Source organism: Paramormyrops kingsleyae, chromosome 9, assembly GCF_048594095.1.
Source record: "Paramormyrops kingsleyae isolate MSU_618 chromosome 9, PKINGS_0.4, whole genome shotgun sequence".
NCBI classification, from domain to species: Eukaryota; Metazoa; Chordata; class Actinopteri; order Osteoglossiformes; family Mormyridae; genus Paramormyrops; species Paramormyrops kingsleyae.
Genome location: NC_132805.1, coordinates 20923325 through 20942248, shown reverse-complemented (window position 1 = coordinate 20942248; position 18924 = coordinate 20923325). Strand labels below are relative to the sequence as shown.

Below are 18924 nucleotides of genomic sequence, written 5' to 3'. Positions count from 1 at the left end.
AATGGCCTCCTCTCGTTTGTATATTTCTTATGTTCTTATGTTCTTATGAAATAAGCCTTTTACCAGAGGGGTTTAATGAGAGAACTGTGTCGACTAGCGTGGCATCTGACGAGAGAGGAACACTAAGAAACTGTGAAAACAAATACTGCCTCGCTTGCAGGTACTTGAAAAAATTTTAATTGGGAAGATCAAACTTTCTACTTAACTATTCAAATGTTTGTTACAAACAGTTTGTTATCTATGAATATGTCTTTAAACTGCACCATGCCCTTCTTGGACCATTCCAAGAAGACAGAGTCTTGAATGCCTGGCGTAAAGAGGTGATTTGAACCCATAGGGCTCAGCAGAGAGAAACTGCATAAGCCAAAGTATTTCCTGAATTGAGACCATATATTTATTGAATGTTTAACCACTGGGTTCCCGATAGATTTGACTGAAGGAAGAGGGAGCGAAGAACCAAGCACTGCTAGAATTGATACCTTGTCACCAGAATGTATTTCCATCTCTGCCCAGTCAGGGCCTTGACGACGGCCAAAAGCAAAAAAGAATGACGAATAGGCCCGATTCTGCAGGTTAGCGGCCCAGAAATAAAAACGGAAATTCGGAAGAGCCAATCCACCGATAGCCTTAGTTTTCTGAAGGTGAGTTTTACTAAGGTGGGGGCGTTGGCCCTGCCATATGTAGGATGAAATAACCGAATCAAGTTGATTGAAAAAGGACTGGGGAATAAAAATTGGTATTGCCCGAAAAAGAATTTAGGTAGGATAGTCATTTTAATTGAATTAACACGTCCCACAAGAGACATGGACAAAGGTGACCACTGTGTCAAAGTTTGTCTAACATGGTTTAACAGGACAGTAAAATTCTCCTTAAATAGATCTTTGTATTTACTTGTGATGGAAATACCCAAATAGGAAAATGTCACCACTCTAAAAGGGAAACTGGACAGATCTAAAGTTCAAGCAGCATTATTAATAGGAAAGAGCTCACTCTTATGAAGATTTAATTTATAACCTGAAAATTGACCAAACTTACTGAGCAATGACAAAACAGCGGGCAGTGAAATAAGGGGATGTGAGACAAAGAGCAACAAGTCATCAGCATACAGTGAGACTTTGTGCTCTGCGTTATTTCTCCAGACACCAGATACATCTTCACAGCTCCGAAGAGCTATAGCAAGCGGTTCAATTGCCAAATCAAACAGCATAGGACTCAGTGGGCATCCCTGACGAGTTCCATGGTATAAGTTGAAACTTTCTTAGACCTGAGAATTAGTGCGAATTGAAGCAGTGGGATGGGTGTATAGTAGCTTGATCCATGAAATGAAATTTGTACCAAAACCAAATTTGTCAAGAGCAGTGAATAAGTAGTTCCACTCAACACAGTCAAAAGCTTTTTCCGCATTGAGAGAAACCACACACTCAAGGACCGACTCAGAGGCTGTATAAAGAATATTGAATAGATGTCGTATATTAAAATGAGAGTGTCTATTCTTAATAAAGCCTGATTGGTCTTTTGATAAAATTACAGGGAGGATGTCCTCAAGCCTATGGGCCAGGACCTTGGCTAGAATTTTAGCATCTACATTTAGAAGAGAAATAGGTCTGTAAGAGGCACAGTCTGTTGGATCCGTTCCTTTTTTCACAATTAGGATGATACAAGCCTCAGTGAAAGAGCGGGGCAGGGAACTTTGTGTAAAGGATTCAGACAGCACAGAACAAAGCACTGGGGATAAAAGTGAAGAAAACTTCTTAAAGAATTCTACGGGAAAACCGTCAGGGCCTGGACACTTACCGGACTGCATTTTAGAAATGGCGAATGTAACCTCCTCCTGGGTGATGGGCTCCTCCAATTTCCTCGCTACGTCTGGTGAAATTTTAGGAATGTCAAGTCTACTAAAGAAGTCTATGATTGCATTGTGGTCAGTATGGGCCTCAGAAGCATAAAGCAAATAATAAAAGTCCCTAATTGTGCTATTAATTTGTGAGTGGTCCGAAGTTATTGCCCCATTCAATATTGCAATTTTAGGAATACTCTGGTTTGCTCTAGGGCCCTTTAGTAGATTAGCCAGCATTCTATCCGATTTGTCACCATGTATATAAAACATAGTTTTAGTTTTTAGAAGCAAGTACTTAGTCGAATGAGTGGTGAGCAGGTCATATTTAGTCTTAAGGTCCAATCGTTTATTGAAAAGGTCAGGAGTTGGAGTACGTGCATACAACTGATCGATTTCTGTAATCCGTTGAGATAATTCTGTACGCTCCCTATAAGATTTTCGTTTTAATTGTGCGGTGTACGATATAATCTGCCCACAAAGGTAGGCTTTAAGTGCATCCCATACCGTTAAAACAGACATGCCTGGAGACATATTTGTAGCGAAAAAAATGCTATTTCAGTCTCGATAAATTTCACAAAATTATCGTCTGACAGAAGAGTCGGATTAAAGCGCCACTGCCTGCTCTTACGCGGAAGATCAGGAAGGCCCAAAGACAAGGTAATTAGGGCATGATCCGAGATAACAATGCTGTGATAGTCACATGACTGAACCAGTGGAAGGAATCCATTTTCAATGAAAAAATAATCAATCCTCGAGTAAGTATGGTGGACATTCGAAAAAAAGGAGTAGTCTGTCATTCGGATGCAAACAACGCCACACGTCACAGATCCCATAGTCAGAGAGAAAAGCCTGAATGAAGGAAGCTGATTTGCTTATTGTGCTAATTTTAGTAGAGGATCGATCTAAAACCGGATCTAGACAGCAGTTAAAATCACCAATTATGTATAAGAACGTACTTGGTCAGATCTGGAAACAATGAAAAAAGGCATTCGAAAAAGCCCACATCGTCTATGTTTGGTGCGTACACATTGGCCAAAACTACCAATATATTATACAATCTACCCGTGACTATAACGTATCGACCAAATCTGTCTGTGAACACATCATGCGGTTCGAAAGAAATATCCTTATTGATAAAAATTGAGACCCCTCTAGCTTTGGCCTGAAAAGAATAGTGGAAGCTCTGCCCCACCCACTCTGACAGAAGGCATCTGTTGTCTTGACTACGTATGTGAGTCTCTTGAAAAAAGGCTATGTCCGTATTGAGTTGTTTAAGGTGAGAAAAAACTTTTTTCCTTTTAATCGGGTGGTTCAGACCTTTAACATTCCAACTGACCAATTTTAAAAATTGACCCATACAACTTAACCAAAAGAAGGCGGAAGTGTTGCAAAAACGCCTTTGAAACCAGAGAATACTAATCTAAAATGACTCTTGTAGTACAACAAACGTATGCAATTATATTGGCAGTGACCACCCCCCTCCCATCCCCACCCTCCCTAATCAGGTAAGCTGCTAGAAAAAAAAAGCAGCAAGCTCCACAAACCAAACATTAAACAAAAACGACTTCTCATGACTTACTACTAAATCAACTACAGCTCCGGTTTAATGTACAAAGATAATAAGCATCTCAATGAATAACAGTTAGCGCGGCCAAAACACAGAATTACCCTAGTGGGGAAAACCAGAAAAATCCACATACATGGCGCCAACCCAAGGTACAATTGCACAAAGAAAACCATACCATCGATGTGGCCTCACGACGTGCATCTAAATTTGCGACACCGTAAGAGGAATCCAGTACCAATTAGTCTGAAGAACACTATGGTCAAGTGAGTTAAATGCCTCAGAACTGACCGTTTATGAATCCTTTGGCAATTTGTCAAGGTACGAACGTGCCTCCTCAACAGAGTTGATTCGCTTCTTAACTCTGTCGGGTAGCGTGATACACAGACGTGCTGGGTATAGTAGTGCAGGCCGTAGCCCGCGCTGATAAAGTTCTGCCATAACCTGCTTGTATTCCGATCGCTGGCTGAGGACTTCAGGACAGTAGTCCTCCACAATCCTAATCGACTGGCCGCGAAAGTCCAGTTGTAAATGTAAGGTAATCCATGCAGGGAGCAGAAATATAAAGTATAGATATTTTATGGGTTCCACTGAAAGAAAGGTACCTGATTATGAGAAAGACCTCGTGCATATGTTGATGCTTCCATGTCCAACTCTTGCCAGTGTGGGGAAGCAATTAAAAAGGCCAATAGGATGTTGGGTTACATCTCTAGGTGTGTGGAGTTTAAGTCAAGGGAGGTGATGTTACATTTGTATAATTCCTTGGTAAGACCCCACCTAGAATATTGTGTGCAGGTTTGGTCACCATACCTTAAGAAGGACATTGTTGTCTTAGAAAAGGTGCAATGGAGGGCTACGAGAATGCTTCCTGGTCTTAGAGGAATGTCTTATGAGGAGAGGTTAGCTGAGCTGAATCTGTTTAGCCTTGAGCAAAGGAGACTAAGGGGGGACATGATCCAGGTCTATAAGATTCTAACAGCTCTGGATGCTGTTCAGCTAAATGGCTACTTCAATATTAGTTTAAATACTAGAACTCGTGGTCATAGATGGAAATTAGCAGGAGAACATTTTAAAATTAATTTGAGAAAGCACTTCTTTACACAACATGTAGTTAGAGTATGGAATAGTCTTCCTGTTAGTGTAGCGCAAGCTACCCAAATGAGCCTGATGGGCCGAATGGCCTCCTCTTGTTTGTAAATTTCTTATGTTCTTGTGTTCTTATGCTACCCGGCAGAATTTTCTGTGAGGGTGGTCCCCCTGTTTAGATTTTGTTGACAAGGAGGTGGTTGAGTTGGGGGATCAATCACACCATCCGGATTAAATTGTAACTTGTTCTAACCTGAAAGACTGTCATAGGAGGTTTATCACAAGTCTTTTTTTATTTAAGCTAGAATGTAGTTTTGGTGTGTTTATTATATAATATTTGCACTATTAGATGAAGGACATTAGCTTGTACAGTACATTTTTGGTCTTAGGATTCAGGAGAAAATGTGCACTGTGTGAATGTTGAGGGTGATGTCTATCTTATGCTGCTTGCAGTATACTCGAGATTCACTATGACCCTGTAGGTAATGAGTTATGGTAGATCAGTGCATGGATTAAACTCCATTCAATGCAAAATTAGCCAAATGCCTTATTACTGAATGCTGTACTTCAAGCTGTTCAATACCAGCATCTTAGCAGCCTGCAGCAATTGAAAAGACGTGAATGAAATAAGAGCGTGGAGTTATTTATTTTGTTGCCAAAGATGGCATAATATTCAGAGGTGGAAATTTTAGGGCCAGAAAGTACAAATCAAACCAAGATTTTGCCTGAAACAACCAGTTGAGTTCTTTGTGACTCTTTATACTCAACTGGTTGGTTGAAACAAAATCTTTTTACCTTTCTGGACCTGAAATATTCACCTCTGATAATATTCTTCATTGATATAGTGATGTGGCTTGTAACAGGCATTTTTTGCAGTTATGGTACCAGCTTTATTTTGGTAAGTTTCATGCGTTCTAGGCTAAGAACACTAGAATAAAGCTTAATGTGAGGACTGGAATGCAGATAGGTCCATTTTTTCTTGCGTAATCGATGTCAATGTGAATGTCCTGATAATAGAGAAGCGATATGCACCTAGGGTCAAGTAAGTTAACCTTGACTTAACATTAAGTACATATTGCATTTTATGTGCCCTGGGGTCTCAGGAAGGTGTCATCACAGAAGCTGAGATGCAATGTATTGTCCACTGTAAGAACCCCAAGATTCACCCCAAGAAATGCTGCCCATCTTGTCCTGGTAAGTTTGATTGTTGCTGAATGCCACCCCTTTTTAAAGCCACTTTTTTGTCCAGCATTCATGTAAATACTTTAGCTGCACTATATAATGTCATTTTTAATGCACTCATTCTTCATTTTGGTGGTACTTAAATGTGATTTCATATAATTTTATTATACACTTTCATAAAGCATGTTTTATGAATTAACTGCAGTGGGTAACGATGTTGCCTTGCATCAAGTTTGGGAGCTAAATTCCAGAATCTCCTTTATATGTGTGGAGATTGCATGTTTGGGCAGGACTCCAGTTTCCTCCTGCAGCCCAAAGATATATGCAGTTAGGTGAACTGGTGTCTCTAAATTGTTGGTAGCGTATGTGTGCCCTGAGATGCCCTGGCCTCCTATTTTGGATGCCTCCTGCTCGGTGCCCTGTGCTTCCTGCTCCAGGCTATCAGTGAACCTGTACTGAATAAACACTCTGAAGATGGGTGGACTTACATGATTTCCTCAGCAACTGGTTACATAACACATTATTTGGTTATGGACAAAAAGCAAGAATAAGACTGGCTGATATTTAGTACAGAGTGTGTCATTTACTTTTTACATTGCAAGACTGGCAATGGCTCTGCCTGTTCTTGTTTGGGTTAATGGAGGAAAAAGCTATTTCTTTGCTAAGTCGACCATAGGATAAGTCTGGTCCTGGAGTGTTTGGTGTGGGAACAGGTCAGTTGATCTGAGCAAGGAGAATGGTGGATCCTGCCGTAATTCCTCCATTACCTTTCCAGGCTGCATCTTTGAAGGCCATTTATATAAAGACCAGGAGGAATTCCACCCTGAAGGACAACCCTGTATCACCTGCTCCTGCACTGTGAGTCCTCTTTGCTTTACTCATAAACAGTTGCTCTTCTGGCCCATTGGTCTCTGTAGCTTTTTCTGATCTTGCCCTCAGTTAGCTTTTGCACCGCATTTCTGTCCTTCAACATGCTTTTTCATTCAAAAATATAAACATACTGAACAAACATAATCAGCAAACCTGCTATGAAAAAGAACACATTTTGAGATAACGGCAACCCAACACCTCTGCTTTAGGTGATATTTGCAGTGTTTTGAATAGAGGTGCATCAGTCTGGTCCGATACAGTGCTCATGTACTCGTACTCATTCTTGTGACAATGCACTGATCCCTATCACCGATAACATGTGATGACGTATCAGTGATATCTTTATTGAGCAAAATAAAGGGAACCACAAGTTGTGTGCAGTGTGGAAGCACTTCACAATGAACAACAAAATCCAAAGCATACTGTGCTCTGTTAACATATCAAGAAGAGATACGAAAACGAGTTCATATAACACAAGTATTCCAATAAAACATCTAAAAACTAAACATAAAGTATGACAAAATTGCCACCAGCAGCAACATTTTGCAATTTATACAATCTCTTCTATGGAAGTGTTCTTTGCATACAGTTTTTTGAAAGACTTTATTTGAAGTAATGAACCATGTAAGCAATTTGATAAAACCGATCTCAGGGAGGAGAGTATCATGCCGGTGGATCTGGCCAAATTTAAGAAGTTCATCTGTTCCCTGTTTTGCCGTGACTCTAGGCTGTAACCTAGGATAGCATGTGCCTTTTCTCCACCCCTGAGGTTAAGGTTAGCCTTCAATTTTTGGATACTTTAATTTAGTTCTATCCATGTTTACAATTTGTATACCACTCTAATGAAATGGTATAAAAGACACGGGAGCTGTAATGTTAGTCTTGTATCTTAGGACCGTTTTCTTCTAGGCTACTCTGTGCCTATTCATTTGGCAGTGAAACAACAGGTAACTTATCAGTAGATTCTTTTGTAGAATGAAAGCTAGGAGTGTTAAGTTAAGTTAGGAGTGTTGAAACTTCAGTCATAATGGTGTATGTAGTGTTAAAGTTAAATCACACCAGAAGATCCAGTCTCTAGAACCGTTTTAAATGGTACACAGCATTTTAAAAATTGTAATTAAATCCAGACTGCTGATTCATTGTTTTCCACACAGAGTAAATAATGATGGGTGTTTATCAATATGCAAACTTGACCATTCTTGTGCTCTCGTGTACCCGTTTGACGTCATCTTCCAATGTCGAAGTGTTGAAGTTCCTATACTCATGAACAGAAGCACAGAGGATGGTAAAAAATCCCCAAATATGAAGGATACCATCACTACAGGATTTCAGTCAATGGTGGATGTGAGTTGTACAAGCGTTGAAAGGCTATAAAAGCAACCAAAAACTATCTAACTAAAACTAAAAACAAAATAATGAAAAGCCAAATACAAAAAATGTATGTGTTCAGTTCCTGTGTATATGCCAGTGAAAATACAGACAATTAAAGATAATCAGCCATTTTATGAAAATTTAAGCAAGGACATGAGATGAGATTGCATCCTCTCCGCGCAAAAAAGCGTCCTCCTCCATCGAATCAATGGATAAAAGCGACACTTTCTTCCCCCGAACCACTCTTCAAAATCATCTTCTGTGCTTTCTCAACAGTGAAAGTCATCCGAGCCATTTTTCTTCAGTCAAAAAAGTTGTTGTCCGAAAATAACTGGGTAAACTCATGGAGACTACGTGCGCAATGCGTAATCGAGACACTCCCACAAATACTGCACCTGCAGAGAATAAGTTGCGCATTCATGTCCCCAGCGCGAAAAACAATGCCCAATCAGCACATCCCATACCATTTTGCAAACCTTAGACACACCTCTATTGGATGAAGCAAATGACACTGTAATTTGATGTTCATGTAAAAAGTTTATTATGGTGAAACATAACCATGGGCAAAGGTTCAGTGCGTAAAAAATAATGTGCTAGCAGGGAAGCAGAGCATATATCTGAAAAAATACTTGACAATGAAGGATTACAGTGATTGATTTATGTACATAAGAGATCAAGCTTTCATTTTCAAGCTTTGTCATTTTATTCATTGGTTTTCTTCTAAAACTCCAAAGATGAAAAACATTGCACGAATGTACAGAATGCCGACTGACATTTTTCCGCGATGAGTGAGCAAGCTATTTGAGAGCATTACAGTCATATTTATGGAAAAATGCGTGTTTTGTCTTAATACTGTGACGGTTTATGAAGTATTGGCCGTGAAAGAAATAGTTTGAAGTGCTTAGTTTTCATTTTATTAACACTTCTATTTTACTTCCTGACACTCGACCCGTTTAAAGATGGCTACCATCGTCATTTTATTTTTACTTGTTACAAAAAAACCATGGCACAAAAATTGTGCAACTTTCTACAGATATTATCTGAAAGGTTTTTTGTAGTGTAACAAGCCGTTTTTGGTTGATTTGATACATTTGTTTCTTTTATTGAACGTCATTTTTTTTTGTTATTGAAAATCCGGACGTATGCGTCCGAACCACTAGGCGGCGACAGTGAAAGAGTTAATTGATTAACCAATTAATTATTTTATCAATGTGACTAATTCACATCAGTATAGGATACAGGTGCTTTGGGTTGCACCTCAACAGATGTTACACTTTGTGCAGATATTACATCAAATATTCATATTACAGCACATCTTATACATAGATAAGCGTGGCCGCTAGTTTGTGGTAATATCAATATAAGTTGCACATCTGGAAACACCATATTTTGTTTGGTGTGGCTTATGCCAATTAATCTTCTCCAGAATGGATAAGATACACCTTAATTCAGTTCTCTTAACATAGCATGTTAGAACAAAGAAACTTGGTGACGGTCCACCAAGATCAGATAAGGACCACAAAGGAATGTTGGAATAGAAGGGGGGGTTTTTAACAAAGAAGACTCTCTAAAAGTTTGGACACATTGGTTACACTCACTTTCCAGATTCTTCTGGTATACTATGAGAACATATATACAATGGTAGCTATACCTATCTATTTATTTAAATTTATATGTGTTCAAGTGCAAAGGGGTAAAATAGGTGATACTCCGTGAACATGGTTATGAGGGTGGCAAACACTAAGATTGTCTAAGGACACATACAAACATAACCTATCTGTATATTGAGACTAGTTGTCATGAGTAAATCAATATACAGGGTATACAAAAGCCAAACTTAAATGAAACTTCCTTTAGGGTGTTTGTCTGTTGGGTGAGTGATATGTAAGGCAGAATGTATGGGGAGGGGGTTGTGTGCCAAGTCGAGGGACCCCTGTCCATTAGGTCCACTCTGCTTGTCTGTAGGTCCCTAAATCTTTGGGCAATAAAAGTTGGAGTGCTGGCCTCCATGGTTATCTGTGTGTGTGTGTGTTTATGTGTGTAACCCCCCTTTGGTGCCTCTCGTACCAGGCTCGGCCTTGTCTCAGGCCACCTGGAATTTAGGCCCTATGATATGTGCATGTGTGATCCTACATACTTGAAGAGTTTAGCACAGTTAACTCAGATCGTGAGTTCTTGGTATTGATAAATACCTGATGGTCAGCACCACTAATCAGCCAGTTTTAATGTTTTAATGCTTGTGGTTTACCTTGTTATCCATATATGATTTTCAGCAAAAAGAATTTTATTGAGAAGGCGCTGCGCTGACCAATGCAAAAAAAACAAAAAACGAGCATGCAAAACTGTAAAACATATTTCTTCCGTGATCAAACTCATCACCATTGCTGTCCCTTGTAAAATATACAGTATATATACAGTGGTACCTTGAAACTCGAACTTAATCCGTTTAGAACTCCGGATCGAATCCTAAAGAGTTCGAGTTCTGGTCGAATTTTTTCCATAAGAAATAATGGAAAACCAATTAATTGGTTCCCGGCCCCCCAAAATTACACCTAAATATGTTTTTTTGCATTTTATATGCATTTAAACACAAAATTAACAGGATAAAACAAGAAGAGCATTTTTTTCTTAATGGCTTCCAAAACGATAAAGATCTTATCCCAACATTACCCCTGTCCTGCCCCGATTGTCCACTACTTTTGTGTGCCACGCCCCCTCGTTAACCTCGTGTGGGATCCCCATGTGATCAGCTGTTTCTGGTTGTTGTCATTAGTCCTCTGTATTAAGTCCGCGTTTCAGTTTATTTCCCCAGTCCGGTCATTGGGTGCGTTCGACTTGCTTACAGCGCTGGCTTAAAGCAACGTATTCTGATCCTGACGCAATGCATTACGGTTAGATGCATTGTGACCTCTCACCCGGCTGCACAAACTGGAACTGCCTCCGTGATGACACACCTTTGCCCTTATTGGATGAAGAGTTTATTTACACGCACGACGTTTGTATCCCAGGCAGTTCCGATGCATAATGTACTATTTCTCCCAAATATCACACAAAGCAGTGAGAACTGGTTTTCAGTTAATTTACCTGGTAAAATAAAGTTTAAATAAATGACATAAATGCTCTAATAGTACACGTAAGTTAGTGGTTCATTTATTGTTAGTTACTGTAATGTTGCGCTGCTTTATTTGGTTAATCGTTCAGTCTGTGAAGAAGGCATTCAAGTAAGAATTGCATTGTAGTATGACTCATTTCCTGGCGCGTACAATTTATATTAAGTCAGCATTCACGGTTCGACTTCTGATATTCAGATTGAGTTCTAGGTCAAACTGGTTTGTTCGACTTTCAAGAAATTCGAGTTCTAGTGAGTTCGAGAACCGAGGTACCACTGTAATTGGTTCCCGGCCCCAAAAATTTACACCTAAATATGATTTTTTTTTTTAGCATTTAAACACAAAATCCATCCATCCATCCATTTCCCAACCCGCTTATCCTACTGGGTCGCGGGGGGTCCGGAGCCTATCCCGGAAGCAATGGGCACGAGGCAGGGAACAACCCTGGACAGGGGGCCAGCCCATCACAGGGCTAAACACAAAATGAACCGGATAAAACAAGAAGAGCATATACTGTACTAAACACATCTAAGCACATTTACCAAAACAGTAATTTGTACAATAAGAAAATAAATGTATCCAAACAATGTGTAAAGTAAAAAAAAGTGTCCTGCCCCGATCGCCCGCCCCTTCCATGTGCCACACCCCCTCATTAACCCCGTGTGGAATCCCCATGTGATCAGCTGTTTCTGGTTGTTTTTATTAGCTCTCTGTATTTTGTCCGCGTTTCAATTTGTTTCCCCAGTCCGGTCATTGTATTGTCTGTCTGTGTTTTGCCTGCCTTACCTGTAATTAAACCCCGTATTCCCCAATATCCTGACGTCTGCGCCTTTGTCTCCCTTCCGTCCCCGCTCAGCACTACAATATTATTATAATTAAATGTATTAATGGTTAATTATTAATATATTATTATTATTATTATCATTATATTATTTATTATATAATATTATATATTATTATTATTATATATATATATATATATATATGTATGTATGTATGTATGTATGTATGTATGTATGTATATATGTATGTATATATATATGTGTATATATATGTATGTATATATATGTGTATATATATGTATGTATGTACACTCACCTAAAGAATTATTAGGAACACCTGTTCAATTTCTCATTAATGCAATTATCTAATCAACCAATCACATGGCAGTTGCTTCAATGCATTTAGGGATGTGGTCCTGGTCAAGACAATCTCCTGAACTCCAAACTGAATGTCAGAATGGGAAAGAAAGGTGATTTAAGCAATTTTGAGCGTGGCATGGTTGTTGGTGCCAGACGGGCCGGTCTGAGTATTTCACAATCTGCTCAGTTACTGGGATTTTCACGCACAACCATTTCTAGGGTTTACAAAGAATGGTGTGCAAAGGGAAAAACATCCAGTATGCGGCAGTCCTGTGGGCGAAAATGCCTTCTTGATGCTAGAGGTCAGAGGAGAATGGGCCGACTGATTCAAGCTGATAGAAGAGCAATTTGACTGAAATAACCACTCGTTACAACCGAGGTATGCAGCAAAGCATTTGTGAAGCCACAACACGCACAACCTTGAGGCGGATGGGCTACAACAGCAGAAGACCCCACCGGGTACCACTCATCTCCACTACAAATAGGAAAAAGAGGCTACAATTTGCACGAGCTCACCAAAATTGGACAGTTGAAGACTGGAAAAATGTTGCCTGGTCTGATGAGTCTCGATTTCTGTTGAGACATTCAAATGGTAGAGTCAGAATTTGGCATAAACAGAATGAGAACATGGATCCATCATGCCTTGTTACCACTGTGCAGGCTGGTGGTGGTGTAATGGTGTGGGGGATGTTTTCTTGGCACACTTTAGGCCCCTTAGTGCCAATTGGGCATCGTTTAAATGCCACGGCCTACCTGAGCATTGTTTCTGACCATGTCCATCCCTTTATGACCACCATGTACCCATCCTCTGATGGCTACTTCCAGCAGGATAATGCACCATGTCACAAAGCTCGAATCATTTCAAATTGGTTTCTTGAACATGACAATGAGTTCACTGTACTAAAATGGCCCCCACAGTCACCAGATCTCAACCCAATAGAGCATCTTTGGGATGTGGTGGAACGGGAGCTTCGTGCCCTGGATGTGCATCCCACAAATCTCCATCAACTGCAAGATGCTATCCTATCAATATGGGCCAACATTTCTAAAGAATGCTTTCAGCACCTTGTTGAATCAATGCCACGTAGAATTAAGGCAATTCTGAAGGCGAAAGGGGGTCAAACACCGTATTAGTATGGTGTTCCTAATATGAGTGTATATATATATATGTATGTATATGTATATATATATATATATATGTATATATATATATATATATATATATGTATGTATGTATGTATATATGTATATGTATGTATGTATGTATATATGTATATGTATGTATGTATGTATATATGTATATGTATGTATGTATGTATATATGTATATGTATGTATGTATGTATGTATGTATGTATGTATGTATATATATATATTAGGGGTGGAGCAGAACCCGAATACGGTATTCGGAAAGGCACAAATAATGTGTTTTTTACGAATACTTATTTCGAACAAATACTTAAAAAAATATTTGTATTCGGGAACAAGAAAAACTTTATATCAAAAAGCTGCGTTTCCTCTTGAAACCGCAGTGCATGCCCGGATGAGTGAGTGAGTTCAGGAGTCGGGGGGGGGGGGGTTGTAAAAGAGGTGACTGACACAGGCTGCTCCACACAGTAACAGAGAAGGCTCGGCTGAGCGAAAAAAGACTTAACTGTATCACTATTTTTGTTGAATAGATTTTTGTACCTTAACTGGGTTCCGGAGGCAGTTTATAACTTTCGGGAAGCAGAGTTTGATCGGGAGATTATTCCATTACACTGCATTATTGACGTCTGCAATCAGGTGCTCTCATGTTCGCTCTGTTTACGTAGCTCTGTTAGCTCGGTAATTTAGACAATAGGCTGTTGACAGAGTAACGTTAACGTTTGGTTAAAAAGGTTAAAACAATGCTTGTGTAGTTGTGTCGAATTGTATGCACTTGTAGGAGTTATATGGTATGTTTAAGTTACTCTGTCTACTGCATATCCATAATTATTATAATGGATATAATTAAAGAATACTTACACTATAGCGTAAATTAGAAGTGCAACGCAAAAAAACTGGATTTTTACGCCTATTTTGAATTTTACTCGAATACGAATACAAATACAAATACTTTTCCCCCCTCAACAAATACAAATACAGATACAAATACCGGCTGCTTTGCACACCCCTAATATATATATATATACCCACTCACCTAAAGGATTATTAGGAACACCATACTAATATGGTGTTTGACCCCCTTTCGCCTTCAGAATTGCCTTAATTCTACGTGGCATTGATTCAACAAGGTGCTGAAAGCATTCTTTAGAAATGTTGGCCCATATTGATAGGATAGCATCTTGCAGTTGATGGAGATTTGTGGGATGCACATCCAGGGCACGAAGCTCCCGTTCCACCACATCCCAAAGATGCTCTATTGGGTTGAGATCTGGTGACTGTGGGGGCCATTTTAGTACAGTGAACTCATTGTCATGTTCAAGAAACCAATTTGAAATGATTCGAGCTTTGTGACATGGTGCATTATCCTGCTGGAAGTAGCCATCAGAGGATGGGTACATGGTGGTCATAAAGGGATGGACATGGTCAGAAACAATGCTCAGGTAGGCCGTGGCATTTAAACGATGCCCAATTGGCACTAAGGGGCCTAAAGTGTGCCAAGAAAACATCCCCCACACCATTACACCACCACCACCAGCCTGCACAGTGGTAACAAGGCATGATGGATCCATGTTCTCAATCTGTTTAAGCCAAATTCTGACTCTACCATTTGAATGTCTCAAGAGAAATTGAGACTCATCAGACCAGGCAACATTTTTCCAGTCTTCAACTGTCCAATTTTGGTGAGCTCGTGCAAATTGTAGCCTCTTTTTCCTATTTGTAGTGGAGATGAGTGGTACCCGGTGGGGTCTTCTGCTGTTGTAGCCCATCCGCCTCAAGGTTGTGCGTGTTGTGGCTTCACAAATGCTTTGCTGCATACCTCGGTTGTAACGAGTGGTTATTTCAGTCAAAGTTGCTCTTCTATCAGCTTGAATCAGTCGGCCCATTCTCCTCTGACCTCTAGCATCAACAAGGCATTTTCGCCCACAGGACTGCCGCATACTGGATGTTTTTCCCTTTGCACACCATTCTATGTAAACCCTTGAAATGGTTGTGCGTGAAAATCCCAGTAACTGAGTAGATTGTGAAATACCTGTATTTAAAGTATCCAAACCTAAGTAATGTATATTAGAGCTGATTTCCTCTATTCTGTTTATTACCAGTACACAGTACACAGTACACTACTGTATAAACATTCATAAATGTACTAAAAATATTATAAATGGTGCAAAGGTGACAGTAAAACAATGTCTAAGTTATGCTTTTCCTTTTTTGATGACATCTTGTACTATAGGGTACACCATACAGTACAGATTTATAGATGAAATATGTAGTCTTAGTCTTGAGGATGTGTAGTTGTGCATCTGACTGGTTGGTTCTACGCATCCTACAGGTGCCTGACACACACCCGACCTTCTGCAGGAAGGAGACCTTATTCCATAGCTCCAACGTCCAGTTCTGACCTTTAGTAGCCTATTGTAGGTGCTTTCAACAGTGGACAGGGGTCAACATGGGCACTCTGACTGATATGCTGCTATACAGCCACATACACAGCAGGACTTGATGCATCATGTGTTATGACCAGGGGTGCAGATAACTAGTACACAAGTAGCCATTCACCTTTAAGAACGATACCTGTAACAATCGATTGTTTGTAAAGGCGCAAATGCGTTCTTATTTTATGTGCATTTGCGCTGCTATGAAAACAAAATATAATGTATTATAATCTTTATATGCTAACTCGACTTCATTTTGCCGTATATGTGTTAAAATCCAAGGTATTTTCTTGTCCTAGCAGCGCAAATGCATATAGAATAAGTACGCATTTGCACTTTTACAAACAATTGATTGTCGCACGTATCGTTCTTAAAGGTGAATGGCTACTTGCGTACCAGTTATCTGCACCCCTGGTTATGACACATTACTCCCGTGACCATCATCAAAATCAGCTGGCATTTGTGCCAAGGTGGCCCTTAATTTGGTTTACACTAGATGGGATAGTCTTCACTCACGTCTCATATCGACAAGTCTTGGCCACCCAACACCCTGTTGGCGGTTATTTTTTCCCCCCCCTTGGAGCACGCTCAGTAGGTACTGACCATTGCTGAGCTTGGCTGACACACAAGCCTTGCCATTCTGAAGATGCTTTGAAGCAGTCATCTCACATTAATGATTTGGACATTCAACATGTACTGAATGTTAGCTTACCATCTAATATATCCCAGACCTTGACATTAACCATGTTTACTAGATGTCATATGTAACAGTACTTTCTTTGAAGTGGATTTCAGAAAGTTTCTTATCCATCATTGTTTTGTAATCCACAACTCTGCATTTAATAGTATGTTGATTAATATTTGGACTGTTAGATGCAGGTCATTACAGTGCTTATTCATGATTTCAAGACGTCTTAGGACTTTCACTGGTTTTCCATCTCCTATATGCCTAATTGGGCTGTGTATGTGTTTGCACTTGTAAAAGGCCTACTTGAGTTCTGTGCAGTTGATGTAGCTTTGAATATTTCTTGTCAGGGTGGAAGAACAATGTGCAGGAGGGAGGTGTGTCCTGTACTATCCTGCCCTGCCTACCTCAGTCACACCCCACCTGGAAAGTGCTGCCCTAAATGCTTAGGTAACTCTCAGTCCTGCTGTCTCATTCTCTCATATGCTGAACCTGTGTTTCTGACCTTGTTCATAGTCCTACCAAAGCTTTCTGATCACACAGAGACCTTTTTGTTGCAGGCCAGAGAAAAGTGTTTGATCTTTCATTGGGAAGCTGCTTGTTCCGCAGTGAGGTCTATGAAAATGGCACCTCCTTTAAATATGATAACTGCACCTCCTGTATCTGCAAGGTTAGTCTTGGTTATAATCAGGATGTGCAGATATGAATTTAACTGCTCTTTTCGATTTGAACATTTCACCTTGTATGTTATATTAAACATCAGTGCTATATGTTCATTTTGAACATACAATAATGCAAGCAAGTAAAAACACTAGCACAGTCTAACACAGAGCCAGTTCTAACATATTGTACACACAGATACAGAGTGCCATTCTCTTTCCTAGGATTCTACGATGGTATGCAGGAAGAGATGCTCTAAGCCTGGAAGCTGCCAGAGAAATTCAGATCACTGTTGTGATGAGTGTCTGTCATACATGAAGGTGGAGGATATCAAGTACTGCCGTGTCAGGAACAAAGTCTACAGGGTGAGAACACCTAGTCTTATCTGGTAGGCTGAACATGAGTGCATGACCACTATCAAATGGCTGATTATACGTATATTAACTCCCACAGTGCCTCAGAGCAAGTTGGTACAAAAAGTAATTTACACCCTGCCAGGAGAGTAGTTGGCAAGTGTTTAAAAAGTAGAATGCAAAGTTAAACTCTTTTTTATCCATGTGATACAATCATAACATGCAGATACTGCGATCCTCCTGGTGTATGATTTATGGAATAACATTTCTGTTTTATGGAAATAAAAAATCACTCATACTTATGAGAATATGCTCATGTTATTGTGCTGGCTGACTATAAAACAAACTAAAATTATGTGTTTCAAGTATTATTAAAACACATACATTGAATGGATAGGTCTGTCATTGTGATCCTGACTGGGTATTTCAGTGTGAAAGCCATAGGGAGAGTTATTTGAATGATAAAGAAATAAGTTTTATTTTTTGGTGGAATTCATAATTAAAAAACTTAATTATAAATAAACACCACACCCAGACAGAATATATAGGGTATTGTTTGTGAAAAATATTTTAATGAAACAAAATAAATCTTGGCTCTAATCTTTTAAAAGTGGAGCTAAGTATGTTATACATGTTACAGAAGGAATATGATGATAAAGCAATGGAGAGATTAATGCTTTATTTATCTTCTTAAGGATGGGGACCGGTGGTCATCAGTGAACTGCACACTATGTGCATGTGTTAAGGGGACCATAGAGTGTAACACGAAACAATGTGTGCCAATCACAAGCTGTCCCTCGGTGAGTGTCCCCTTTGAAGGGCTTATTTTATTCCCCTGGCCATTCCTATGCTCAGGTACTACAATGGTGTGATTATTAAGGCAACATAAAAATAAAAACATAATGCATAATATATAAATAAAATAAGTAAAAATCTAGTGCATATAAAACATCTCAAAAAAAGATGACAAGAGACAAATTATCATTCCGTGATGCATTTTATGGTGGCTTGGAATGATGGTGGCAAATGTGTCAACATATTAAACATACCACAAAGATCCACTCTCCAGAACCGCATACAGGCTTGTTGTCATGTTGACAGTCTGTTTACTGAGTAGGAAAGTGCAATGTGGAATTGCCTTTCTGAAATTAAATATAGCAAGCTCTAAGCTCTATATTCTGCTCTAAATTTCATGTTTAGCAATGTGCATCTAAATGTTTATTGCATCTGTCAGAAAGCTGTAATTCAATAAAGAGTGCACTTTCCTTTGAAACACGCTATTATCAGTCACACTAATAGATGGAAAACACCTACTGTAAGGGCAAAAATACTACTACAAGACACTCTTGGACACACACAGTGATTGGTATGGATTGGTAAACTAGAGCATACATCTCTGGTGTGTGGTGGTTATTATAGTCAGAATATAGTTAATAGTTTTTACAAGCTGTACTACTGGAGGGTTTAATGTCATTACATCACCA

At 39.4% G+C, this 18924-nt stretch overlaps 1 protein-coding gene across 4 annotated transcripts in view; it reads left to right on the top strand.

Moving 5' to 3' along the window:
• The window catches only part of LOC111841646 (BMP-binding endothelial regulator protein), a 48511-nt gene that overhangs the window by 20681 nt on the left and 8906 nt on the right, over nt 1-18924 (top strand). For 3 of the 4 annotated variants that reach the window (XM_023807533.2, XM_023807532.2, XM_072716501.1), the window contains 6 exons: nt 5591-5681; nt 6445-6527; nt 16778-16877; nt 16988-17097; nt 17312-17452; nt 18136-18240. In XM_023807533.2, coding sequence (XP_023663301.1) covers nt 5591-5681; nt 6445-6527; nt 16778-16877; nt 16988-17097; nt 17312-17452; nt 18136-18240 — 630 coding nt within the window. The remainder of the gene's footprint in view (nt 1-5590; nt 5682-6444; nt 6528-16777; nt 16878-16987; nt 17098-17311; nt 17453-18135; nt 18241-18924) is intronic. The other variant, XM_023807534.2, reaches the window with a different exon arrangement.